Raw genomic sequence first — 13,536 nt, forward strand, 5'->3', positions numbered from 1 at the left:
TAATCTGGGGTCGCCACAGCGGAATGAACTGCCAACTTATCCAGCACATGTTTCACGCAGCGGATGCCCTTCCAGCCGCAACCCATCTCTGGGAAACATCCATACACACTGACTTACACTCATACACTACGGACAATTTAGCCTTCCCAATTCACCTGTACGGCATGTCTTTGGACTGTGGGGGAAACCGAAGCACCCGGAGTAAACCCATGCAAGCGCAGGGAGAACATGCAAACTCCACACAGAAACGCCAACTGACCCAGCCGAGGTTCGAACCAGCGACCTTCTTGCTGTAAGGCGATAGCACTATACTGTGCCACTGCATCGCCCACAAATAATATATATATTTATTTATTTATTTATTTATTTATTTATTTATTTATTTATTTATTTTTATTTATTTATTTTTTAATTGCCATTATGTTGTGGTCTGCTTTGTAGTTAAGTGGTTTGGTTCGTGAAATAAAATGATTTATAAAATCCGTACAGATTAAATTAATCTGAAAAATGATTCTGTAACCCGCTGCTAAAAAGGTTGGAAAATTTGAAAATATATTGTAGCAATAAATGCACTCGGACTGTTGTTATCATCACTAAAGTTTTCCATGTTCATGGTGGAGCAAATCGGAATGAACCAAAGAGAATTCGCATGATCACTCAATCCACGATCGCTCCGAGCGTAAAGTAAAACCCGGAGTGGAGCTAGAGCGGAGTGTATACAGAACGCGTTGAGTGGGGGAGGGAAAATGTATGTCGTTCCTCACCACCTAATTATTTACTTTGTGCGTTGTTTGGAAATAGTAAAAACGAAGAAGAAGAAGAAATACAATAACTCACTAGTCAGTTTTTTTTTTTTGTCAGTTAACTTCATTGGTTACCTCAAAACAAGCTCTTGGCTCCTAATTATAGTCAGCCTACCTGATATCCTCAACCAATCGCATTTTCACTCGTGTATTATTGATGAAATAATGTTGGCTGCACTTTTACAGCTGAGACTCTGAATGGGACATCCTGCCGTTTCTCTCCAGGCTGCAGTCGCTGCTGTCTGCGCCGTTACAGTCCGACCACGTCCCGAGCATACTCTGCTCCATCGAGTTCCCAAAGCCTCCAGTGCAGCGGGACAGATCGCACGAGCTCACGTGCAGCCTGCGGTCCGCCTGCCTGGGACAGCACAACAGCCTCTTGAAGGCTTTCCTGAAGTCGGGACTCCGACAGTATATGATGGGATTAAATGCGGAGTTGACGTACCCCAGCCAGTTTAAAAAGACGAAGAGCTCCTTATCCACCACTTGTGCGCAAAACACCCGCACCACGTTCACGATGAAGAACGGCAGCCAACACAGAGTGAACGTTCCCATGATTATTCCCAGCGTTTTCAGAGCCTTCTGCTCTTTTAAAGCCAGGATCTTGGTGGTCCGTTTTCGGGTTGGTTTGCAGTTTGTACCGTGATTGTTGTAGAACCTTCCCTCACATTTGTTGATTTTGTTCAGCTGCTGTTTGGCTTCTCTGTACACTCTAGCATAGACGAATATCATGACTATTAAAGGGATGTAAAACGATATAATGGATGAGGAGATGGCATATGCGCGGTTGGTGACAAAGTCACAGCACTCGGGATTTTCATAACACGATGTCTCCTCGCTGTCCTGGGACCAGTGCATGAGGATGGGGGGAAACGACACCAGGGCTGAAATAGCCCACACCGCACACACCACCACCTTGGCTCGTGCTTTTGTTAAAAGGCTTTGATAGCGAAATGGAGAGATGATGGCGATATACCTGTCTATTGCAATTACGCACAGGGTCTCGATGCTCGCCGTGACGCAAAGTACATCAAGAGATATCCAGAATTCACAGAAGAACGATCCATACATCCAGGCTCCTCTGACCTCAAGGGCTGCGCCAAATGGCACCACCAGTAACCCCATGATGAGGTCTGCGCACGCCAGAGATACGATGAAAACATTGGTGAGCGTCTGGAGCCTCTGATTCCGCGCTATGGCGACTATAACCAGTATATTCCCCACTACAATGACAAACACTATCAGACCCATGAGGATTCCCATGCCCACGAGCCACTGTTCTGAAACGTTAAGATCCGCCGTGGCGCGTTTAGAGTCATTGCTGTAGTTTACGGACGGTAGCCCGTCTCCCATGGTTTGGAGAAAAGAAGCGCGTTCATTCAGAACTTCAGGTCCTGTGTGGAGCGCTTCCATCCGCGCTCTGCTCTCCAGCCCCGCGCCCGCACGCGCTCGCCGATAGAACGAGCCGAGCGACGAGTACAACAGTGACGTCACGAGCTGCACAGCCAATCGCGCTGCATTTATAAATTGTAAGGCGTTCACTCTCTGATACATTCAAAGAGAAGCGCAAGAACCATCTGCTTTTCTCAAGTGCGGACATTGTGCTGCGCTTTTACGCATGGACATTTCAAGAATGAAAGCAAACTACCCATGGACAGAGGGGTTCTGAAGTCAGAGCGCACAAGCTTTTTCCAGTTTAAACAGTGAAACTCCAAAAGTTTGAGAATAAAAAAAAATGCCTTTCTTGCTGTGTGAAGATTATGCAGGATTTACGCTGCCAGTAATTAATTAGGAAAATTGTAGGAATGTTACAATTTGTAGGAAATGTAGGAAAATTGTCAATAAAATACCAGACGTTAAATAAAATATGTAACGTAAACACTCCAACTAATAAAAAGATTCAAATAAAATATGAAAACATTTTTGTGACATCTGAAAACACCACAGATGTTTAAATAAAAGCGTTTACATGCTGCCTCAAGTTTTACTGCTTTAAATGTTTGCTAACCCTAACCGAATTTTAAATCCACGATTCTCTCATCTGTCTCATCATGGTATCTAGTAAGAATATTCTGCTGACCGGAAAATTACATCTATCCAGCCACAAGCTACAAAACTACAGTAATCCTTTTAGGTTTTAGAACAACAATGTGTTGCTGAATCATTTGATCCTCTTATCTCTGTATGACTAATCTTTTATGTTTTGATAAAATGAGTCTGTACATGAGCAAACTTATACAAATTGCATACTTTATTTTGAAATATTAGTATGGCATCGGCTCAATTAAGAGGTCATTAAATGAACAGCATCCCATGACATATTGTTAAACAATGAAACTGAAACACTTGGTTTTAGTCCACAATTAAAGTGAAAAATCTTGGAGTTATCTTTGACTCTGAGCTTTGTCTGGAAAAACAAATTAGCTCAGTCGATAAGAATAGTTACTATCAGCTGAGGATCATCTCCACACTTAAATCCATACTTTCCTTTCAAGATCTAGAAAAAGTCATTCATGCTTTTATTGCAGTTGGTTCAAAGCACAGCACAACAGGCACCAAAAAAAAAACGTGCTCATATTTCACCAGTTTTAGCATTCCTTCATTGGCTTCTGGTTATTTTTAGAATTCAGTTCAAGATTTACTTATTGATTTTAAAGCACTGAATGGGCAAGCACCTTATATTTTAGAGCCTATTCATTTACATTAAACTCCTCTGTCGCTTAGGTCGACCAATAAAGTTTTACTACAAATTCTTCGGTCACAAATTAAATAGAAAGGAGATAGAGCCTTTGTAGTCGCTGCTCCATGTTTGTAGAACCAGCTGCCACCGGACATCAGGAGTATTTCTTCTCTCTCTATTTTTAAGTCCAGACTTAAGACACATTTTTATTCTATTGCCTTCTCAAGCCTTTAATCTTTATTGTGCGTTGTTTTTCATACAATTATTTTATTATTACTTTTTTTTTGTTATTTTACTCTGTTTTAGAATGTGTATTTTGGTTTTGTTTAGCCCTAAGTGCCAATTTTAAATTAAATGTGCTTTATAAACAAACTTTACTTACTACAATAATTTATTGGTATAGGGTCTCCTTTTGTGAGCAAACAGCATCAGTTCTTCTTGGAAATGACAGATACAAGTTTTGCACAGTGGCCAAAGGGGTTTTGAGCCATTCTTCTTGCAGAAGAGTGTGCAGTTCACTATGTGATACTGGCGGACAAAAACATTTCATGACTTGCTCCTCTAAAACACCCCAAAGTGACTCAATAAAATTTAGATCTGGTGACTGTGCAGGCCATGGGAAATGTTCAACTTCACTTTCATGTTGATTGAACCACTCTGTCACCAGTTTTGCTGTGTGTGTTGGTGCATTATCATACAAGGCATCGCCTTCAGGATACAATGTTTGAACCATGTTTCAACCAACTCTCTCGAATGTAGGAAAGACACTGAAGGTGAACTCATCAGAGAACAGTACATGTTTCACATTGTCCACAGCCCAAGATTTTTGCTGCTGGCACCATTGAAACTGACCATGATTTGATCATCTGGGACAAATTTTGGAAATACTAAAAGATTCCTATAATCCTAGGCTGAGGTTTGATTATTTGTTCGACATGTTTACAGACAGCCGATTAATGGCTGTGGCAATTGAAATTTTCCCTCTGATGACATTCTGGCAGTGTCAGAAGACTTAAATGGATTTTCAAAACTTTTCAGAAGATTTTCACTCTTATGTCAAGCATCAAATCAATAATCAATAGGAGCGTTAAACCTAATGATGCAATCAGTGGGAAATGTGGAAATGCCATTTCTAGTTTTATTGTTTTGCATGTTATGAGTAAGATCAACACTACATATTGTTTATATTTGCTGCGAGGTATCATTTCAGAACGTGGGTTATACTGAACGTGTCATGATTGATAATGTCAACCTCCAGGTGAGTCTTGTGTGTCACCGTGCTTGACGTGTCTTGATTATGACAACTCAGATCTTACAGTACAACGTGGCGATCATGTTCATATACAGTCTGACTAGCTACAATCATAAAAGATTATTAAAAATTCCACATTGTGAGCCGGGCTTGCAAATACGTTAGGAGCGATAAACTGATAATGAACATCCAGATGCTGTTCACACTGCAGAGAGTGACTTTAAAATGTAAATAAAATAAAAGTGACAACAGTGAGATAACACATTCGGCAGAAATAGTATCACATAAAAAATAGTCCACTTGCTTTCATAGGCATCCAACAGTCTGTGACAGTAACACTGTGCACACATACAGTATGCAATAAAAAATAATTCATGCATGAGCATTTTTACATACAGTCCTTTTAAGTAATATATATTTTTTATGTAAACATCAGTTCCAACTTCTCAAACATCTGGAAAGTAATACATAACAGCGCTGCCTGACAGCAATTACAAGGGCCCCTGAACAGATACGCTGCATGTTTGCAAACTTCACAATGCGCAATTCAGTTGTTCCACAATTATTCCCCAGCACTTTCCTGGACAAATCACCACCAACAAAGCTAAGAAAAGAGCCAACACTGGGCCACTTGCTTTCCTTATGAAAACGAATCAGCCCGGCCTCGCGAGATGTTTTTCTAACAGTAGGAAGCTGTTACTGTAGATAACATCATAATTGCACCTCCTTATAGCCGGGACACAGACAGGCACATTGGACTAATGCTGCCAACACAGAATTTCATCTACATTCCTGCATTGTAAAACCCTTTTCAATTTGATTTTTTGCAACAAAAAAAGCCAGCAGGTTATTAGTAGTGCCAGAAATAGATATTTGAAATTGCCTGCATCTACGTGTTATAAAGCGGGTCACTTTCAACCCGTTTTTCATTGTTTGATCCATCAGATAAAGTCCTGGGACTGTTGTGAACAGAATGATCTCACTCTTTCTGAGCGGGAAAAAGGAAGTCTACTTATATTGCATGACTCTGAAGTAACCGTGTCTGTTATGCAATCTGTGTAGCATAAAAAAAAACATTCAGTGCAAAGAAACGCATAAACATATTGGAGCATTTGGAATTGTGGGTAATGCAGTTTAATGGTAATAGCTGTGTAATGATGGATGACTCAGATGTAATTAGAAGGGAAGTCATATGAACAAAATGTGAGCACTAGTGTTTTGCTGGCCTAAATCTGGAGTGTATTCTACAAAGCACGTTTAATTTACCTTCACGTTATCCTGATCTAAACCTGTTTACTTAAGGTGTGTCTGTTCCAAAACCGCTGCTGGGAGTAAGTTTAGTCGGTCAGCTCAGAGTTTGTTAACTGTGAACACAACTGATTTCACGTGGCTGCCATTTTAAAAGTGAAAGCGAGGCTGCGGTGGGAAGAAACCCTGGAGTCACTCAGGAACAACATCCACGACGGCATATTGTTTGATACCTGGCTGTACATCTTATCAGCGGAGAACAAGTGATACAAATTTATCATTTCACTGCTTTCCGAGTGACCCGAAGGTCTGTTCTGAATGGATAGTGAAAATAAAAAGGGATATTAGACCTCATTTTCAGCTAAGTTAAGGGAAACGGCACTAGTTAGCTAACGTTTTCTTTCTCAAACACACATTTTAGATGCCATTTATCAAGCTAAAGTTAATGAACTGATTCTTTCACTATGTTAGACTTTTCACGATACTGAATTTCGGTACTGAAAAAAACAAACAAACCACCACTTCTCGTTAACATTTAATCGCTGTTGAGTGCATTATTAAACAATGCGGATTTGCCATTGTGTTCACTGGTGCTCAACAGAAATGACTGTGATTGGCCATGTAGTAAAGTCATTAGTTGGTACATGTTGTTAATTAATGTATTAAGTTTAAGCTAAATGTAACCAACATGCAACAAACTCATAAGTTGTTAATGTATAATTATGTAATGACTTTACTTGGAGGGGCACATCACAATTAAATCATCCTTAACTACTCATGATCTTCTGTATTCAAACTGTTGATGTTGACAGAACACTTTTCTATTCAGTTATTCAGTGTGAACTCACTAGACGGATGTGCATAAGGTTGAGTAGGAGTAGTTACGAATGGGTTAATGATGATGTGTCCTTCCAAGTAAAGTCACAATATAATTAAACATTAACATGTCATGAGTTCATGATGGTTAAATTAAGCATAAATTAATGTGCTAATTAATACATTAATTAACAAACAAGCATGCACTTACAAGTAATTAAGGTAGCTGTTATTCACACATGAACTCATGTGACTCATGTTGTAGTTAAAGTTATTCCACGATTAGCTCATGCATTAACTCATCATTAGTTCACTATAAAGTAATGTTTAGTTTATTAATACATCATTATTCATGTACTGTTTTCGTAAAGTGTTACCGAATGTAGGTCTGCCGTGTGAGATAAAATGAAACATTACTATACAATAGTGTTTAATTGAGAAAATATAAAATATAGGAAGGAATATAAGAAACACGCATAGCTCAGAAGTGAACTAACCCTTATTGTCAGAGCATATGTTGATTTGGTTACTTACAGCACATACCTTGAAAGTCACTAAAAGGGTATCTGCTTACATATCCTTAAACTTACCCTGGGTATGTCACAACCTGCTTTCCTACTTTTATCTCATTTGACAACATTAGGTAATTTATTTCTTTTTGTCAATGTTATTTATTAGAAATATTCATATTATTTGTTAGCTAATGTTTAACTACGGTAACAAATATATAGTTGTAAGTTAGTGGTTTGAATTAACCAGTGGTAAGTAATGGCACCTTATTTTAAAGTATTACCATTACCAAGTTAACATTTTCCTTGAATAATATTATATGAATAAGTTTTAAATATTCATAAGGCTTTTGATAAACTTAAAAAGTATCTTATAATGAGCGAAGATGTGACTGAAGAAGACAAATACAAATTGGAATAATGAAGACTTCAGCAGTTCAGTAAGAAATAATAGTATGTTGATTCAGAATCAGTGATCATTTAATTAAAGGTGTGCCTAAAGGACTCACAAGACTCAAAGTGACAACTTACATTTTAAAGCCCTGTTGGTTTGTACATAATAAGTCTGAAGGGTCTACAGTTTTCTTCTAAAGCAAATAAGGATTTGTGCAACTAACTTAACGATATATACCAATTTAATCCTTGTAATGACTTTCTGCATGGCAGAACAAATCTTAAGCCAGAACCACAGTGCAGCTAATAAAACATATTCTGAATTTAAATCAGCTCGCTGCTAAATAAAGCATGGAAAATGAACATTCTTCTCAGCATTATCAAAATGAAAGGATTAAAACCACACAGACTTATGTTATGTAAAGTACTGTGAAAATTATGTAAGCGAAACCTAGGTAACTTTTCACATTTCTCTTCACAGCGGTCTAATTATCTTTAGCTTCATGCCGTTTTATTAAAATCCACCGAGCACAGCTTTCAAGTCACGGTAAATGTCTCCAGAATATTAATAAAATACAATTTTTAACATGAACTTCCTCACGTGTGTTTACCCAAACACCTGCACCAGAAAATAGACTTACATTTCTTTGACCTTCAGAAAGAAATTGCTGTAGCTTGGAGGAGGAATGAATAACTAATAAAATGCTTAGAAAGAGGAAAACAAAATGTAAAGGTTGCATTATAGATTATGCATCTTTTAAGCTATGAATATTAGTTCAAATTGCTGTTGCAGGCATTTTAAAACCCTCGAGGGAGGTTGTTGATTTTCAGATGCTCCACATCTGTCTGTCAGTCCATTAACTTCACACCCCATATGGTTTCATACATTCCATAGGTTTAACACTCCTGGCAAATACCAAAGATAAAAACCAGTATCTGTCTTCCCTTGCTTCCTAATGGACGGATTGTTCAAAGGGTCATTATCTGACAAACAGCACACTTTGATCTCATGTTTGATTTTTAACCTTGCAAAACATGTTGTTCAGTCTGCCGGGGAGCTTTGCATATTCAAACATAAAAATGCTGCTGCAAGTTTATTGTGTTTGTTTTGAGGTGCATTATTGAATGGTCGGATGTGCATAGTGTTTTACCACAGACAGACAAGAGCTTCATTCAATTTGTACTGTATGGGTTGGATTTATAGGGAACTGTCATGCATGATTCAGTGGATGAAAACACAGAATCATAAAAATAGAATCAGTTTAATGGACTTAATTGTCAAAAAAATTGGCAAATTTTGGATTAATAAATTAAATGGGTTTTTTGCTTTGTGAATGGTGGTGTGTGAATAGTAAACTCAAAAAAGACTTTGTCTGTGGGTGAATAAATATCATTGTTCTGTTTACTTCACACATCTTGTAAAAAGCAACTTTACTTAAAAAAAGGCTAAACACATTGTAATTTGGAACTGTTAAGCTGACAACTTAATTTCTGTTGTTATAAACATGGTTCCTTTATGGTTACTCCCTTTTCAAGTGAAGTCAACTAATTGCTTTAAAACAATGTGTTTACTCACTTTTCAAAAGTAAAGTCAACTAATCTCTTTAAAAGCAACAGGTTTACTCTGTTTTTTAGGTAAATTAACTAATCACTTTAAAAGCATCAGCTTTACTCTGTATTTTTAAATGAAGTCAACTAATTGCATTTTACAGTGTAAACTAAATCATTCTGTAAAAAATATGAACTTCATTTTCAGAGCTGCTCAAAGAGTAATTTTGTGATAATTTTCCTGTTTAATGGGAGAACAACTGTCATATCCACACATCAAGCGTCTTCATAACTGATAAAAATAAAAGTTTGGTCACAATCTCAAACAAATTGCGACCGTAATATATTCAAATAATTCATTCATTAATTTTCATTTGGCTTAGTCCCTGATTCAGTAGGGGTCGCCACAGCAGAATGAGCCGCCAACTTATCCAGCATATGTTTAACGCAGCAGATGCCCTACCAGCTGCAACCCAGTACTGGGAAACACCCATCCTCTTGCATCCACACACCAATTTAGTTCATCCAATTCACTTACAATGCATGTCTTTGGACTTTTGGGGAAATAGGAGCATCCAATGGAAACCTACCCAAACAAAGAGAGAACATGCAAACTCCACACAAAAATGTCATACCGTCCAGCCGGGACTCAAATCAGCGACCTTCTTGCTGTGAGGCGACAGTGCTAACCATTGAGCCACCGTGCTGCCATGTATTAATATTGTATATGCATTTCTCAAAGTAATTATAACCAGGACTTGACATTAACTTTTTTGCTCACCAGCCAGTAGTTAGCCAGTAGTTTTTCAAAATTACTAGCCACTCGGCATTTTCACTAGCCACAATTTTGTTTTTGGGAAAATATATTTATATTCTTGAATTTGACTTTGCCATGCTAAAACTAATTGATTTAAAGTAATTTTACTTGACTTAGTCATTTAAAACCTCTTTGACAGCCCAAATTATGACATGCTACACCAGCTTCAGTAGTCAGCATTTAAAAAGAATCAAACCCTTTCATCAAAGTTGACCTAAAACCAAAATATTTTTGGAAGTACATGATTTAAGAAAAGTACAATTAAAAAATATGTTCAACCCACCAAATCTTTTAGGTGTTAATGTAAAGCCCTGATAATAATGATTCAATTTGACATAATACTGATAATATCATAATGGTATATTAATAAAAAAATTATCATTTTAACAAAAATAAAAACGAATTTTCAATTCATGAACAATATTAAAGCATCCAAACATGTTTATTAAAGTCTTTATTTAAATTTTTTCCTCAAAATGTTTGTTTAATGATTGTTCAATATGGCTCCCCTGTGGCAAAACCCTACAGGAATGTTTATGTTTAAGAGTAAAATGTAAATCAATAGGATTCAGTCAGTGTTGTTTGGAATCCATTGGCTTTCTTTGTGTGAATGAAAAATATTGTTTATAAATATTTCAAAATATTGTTTTGTGTTTCACAGGAGAAATGAGAAAGGCACAACATGTTTGGGACAACATGGGTGAGTAAATCCTGTCAGAATTTTCATTTTGGTTGAACTGTCTATTTTTGCTTGATGCCAGATTTGCATTTGCTTCAACCAGCACCTTGACACGCTCTTCACTCACATTCATTCCCATCACACAGATTAATATTGACAGTTCTTTCATGGATAAAATGAAGGGTGGTTACTTGGTAAGTGGCTGCTAAGGAGTTCTGATGATCTGTAGCATATTACTGTGGGGTTTATTTAGATCAGAGATTCCCAAACTAGGGCCGGCGGGCCAAAGTTGGCCCATGGTAACCTTTGATTTGGCTCGCCATCCCATCCGAGAAGAGAGGGAGAATGATAGGGTTGGTTTTGAGATTGTTAATTCAAATTGGATGTAACCCTTTGTTTGTTTATTTTATTGTTAAAAGCTAAGTGAAAATAAATGTTTCAATTAGATGGTGTAAATTAAATCAGATTTTGTTTAAATGTACATACTGTCACCTGACAATGCGGAGACTTTGGTGAGCAAGTCAAGTCAAAGGCAGATTCTGCTTGACTAGTGTATTCAGCACTGAACTCCACTGTGTTATTAATGTGATTTTTATTGTAACATGTTATTATTTAAAAAACTTATACTGCATTAGTTCGATTTAAAATAAACTTTTCTATTTTGAAATATTATGAAAAAAAAAGGAAATGACCCATGGCTACTTTAATGTAAAATAGTTTGGTATATTTACCTTCAGCCCACAGCTCTCGATGATATTTGGGTTTTGGCCCTTTATACGAAAAATTTTGGGCACCCCTAATTTAGATGCTCTTTCTTCATCATTAAAAATCTATAGCTCAATCTTAAATGACATACACAGTTGCAATCTGAATTATTAATCCCCCTGAATTATTAGCCCCCCTGTTTATTTTTTTCCCCCAATTTCTGTTTAACGGAGAGCAGATTTTTTTCAACACATTTCTAAACATAATAGTTTTAATAACTCATTTCTAATAACTGATTTATTTTAACTTTGTCATGATGACAGTAAATAATATTTGACTAGATATTTTTCAAGACACTTCTATACAGCTTAAAGTGACATTTAAAGGCTTAACTAGATTAATTAGGTTAACTAGGCAGGATAGGGTAATTAGGCAAGTTATTGTATAACGATGGTTTGTTCTGTAGACTATTGAAAAATATCTAGCTTAAAGGGGCTAATAATTCTGACCTTAAAATGGTTTAAAAAAATTAAAAACTGCTTTTATTCTAGCCGAAATAAAGCAAATAAGACTCTAGAAGAAAAAATATCAGACATACTGTAACAATTTCCTTGCTCTGTTAAACATCAGTTTGAAAATAATAAAAAATAATAATTGAAGGGGGTTAAATAATTCTGATTGCAACTGTACATTTAAATTGCATAGATGAGGCACACATGTATATTCACTTCTTTATCACTTTTATTGTATGCCACCACATAAATTGGTAATCAGATTGCGTGACAATGCTTTAGTAATGCTTTAGTAATAAAAAAGAAACTTGAAGCCATTCAAAGTTCATTTAAAAAAGCTATGTAGTCATTCAAACATGACTTAAAACTTCAATATTCAGGTTATATTGACCTGTGTATTTATGATGCAAAATGGATACATTCACTGAAATAGTTTTTTTTTTCATATTCAATTGTTGAGGTACAGATCACATGCAATATGGCTTTAGCAAAAAAAAATTTACCTTTACCTAAAATGCTAAATTAGTGTACAGATTTTGAGTTAATTTTGCTCAATTTTATTTTAGCCAACCTCATAGCCTGACTGTCTGTAACAGAAAAAAAAACCTTCTTTGAAAAAGGAAAGGAGAGCTACGCAGGGTTAATCAAAAGGGATTCGAAGGACTAATAAGGGGGTTTTACTGACATGACATTTCTGTCCACCAACACTCACAATATCACAAAATCTAAACTGAAGCCTTGAGTTCATGTTGTTGTCTCTTCCATTCACCCATGACATTCTCCAGATTATTTCTCTGCTGTACTGGCAGAGAAAACCAGAATGTTTTTCCATTGCCCCCCCAAAATACAAGAATGTCATTGTTAAACTGATGAATTCTCAAATTGATATTTGCATGCGCGTAATCATCTCAAGTGTGCAAATGCTCTTTCGCTGCGAGCTGTTGTGATGATGTGTGTCAAAAAAGCAGCTGTCTGATTGACTGCCTGTTCAACTCTAATGTTCTGTTTCCTTATTTACGCTCCTGTTAATCCTGCATATGGGCTCTGATTCCTAATGTTCTTTCTGGTTAAATATTAGCTTGTTGCGCTTTAATGGCCGCCGCAGCTTCTCTGGGGAATTCTTGCAGGTAGAAATGAACATTTTCGGTGGCGTTCGGTGTTTGCTGAGAGATTATGAGGATCACATTGGACTCCACATAGCGTGTATTTTCACAGCTCAGCTTTATTTGGAATTGCTGAGAACATTAAGTCGGGGAAATGGAGCGTGCTGGCAGTAGTGGTTTCAGGCAGGCAAACACTCAGAGGCAAATGAATTGAGCACATGCTTATCAGCTGTGTGTGGACCAAAAATACTTACAATTTGTTAGTATTGTTTAATGAATTAAGTGTGCTACCTTTCAAAACCTTTATGTCTGAAGAAAATAATACTTAGATCTGGAGAATCAATGTCATGTTTTGTGAGATGATTTGAGCCTTGTGTGTGTTATCCTGCTCTTTGTAGCCATCATATGTGGTCTCAAAGGGATAAACGTAGAAAACAACACACCTCAGGGAGGTTTTGAATTTTAAAGTGG

At 36.9% G+C, this 13,536-nt stretch overlaps 1 protein-coding gene across 1 annotated transcript; it reads right to left on the minus strand.

Moving 5' to 3' along the window:
- Window positions 1–334: 334 nt before the first annotated feature.
- On the minus strand, window positions 335–2,240 carry adrb1 (adrenoceptor beta 1). Its single transcript, XM_056468870.1, has one exon. It carries the CDS (start codon window positions 2,214–2,216, stop codon window positions 984–986), a length of 1,233 nt encoding a protein of 410 aa, XP_056324845.1. The 5' UTR covers window positions 2,217–2,240; the 3' UTR covers window positions 335–983.
- Between the last annotated feature and the right edge of the window lie 11,296 nt (window positions 2,241–13,536).

The sequence above is a fragment of the Danio aesculapii genome, chromosome 12 (assembly GCF_903798145.1).
Source record: "Danio aesculapii chromosome 12, fDanAes4.1, whole genome shotgun sequence".
NCBI classification, from domain to species: domain Eukaryota; kingdom Metazoa; phylum Chordata; class Actinopteri; order Cypriniformes; family Danionidae; genus Danio; species Danio aesculapii.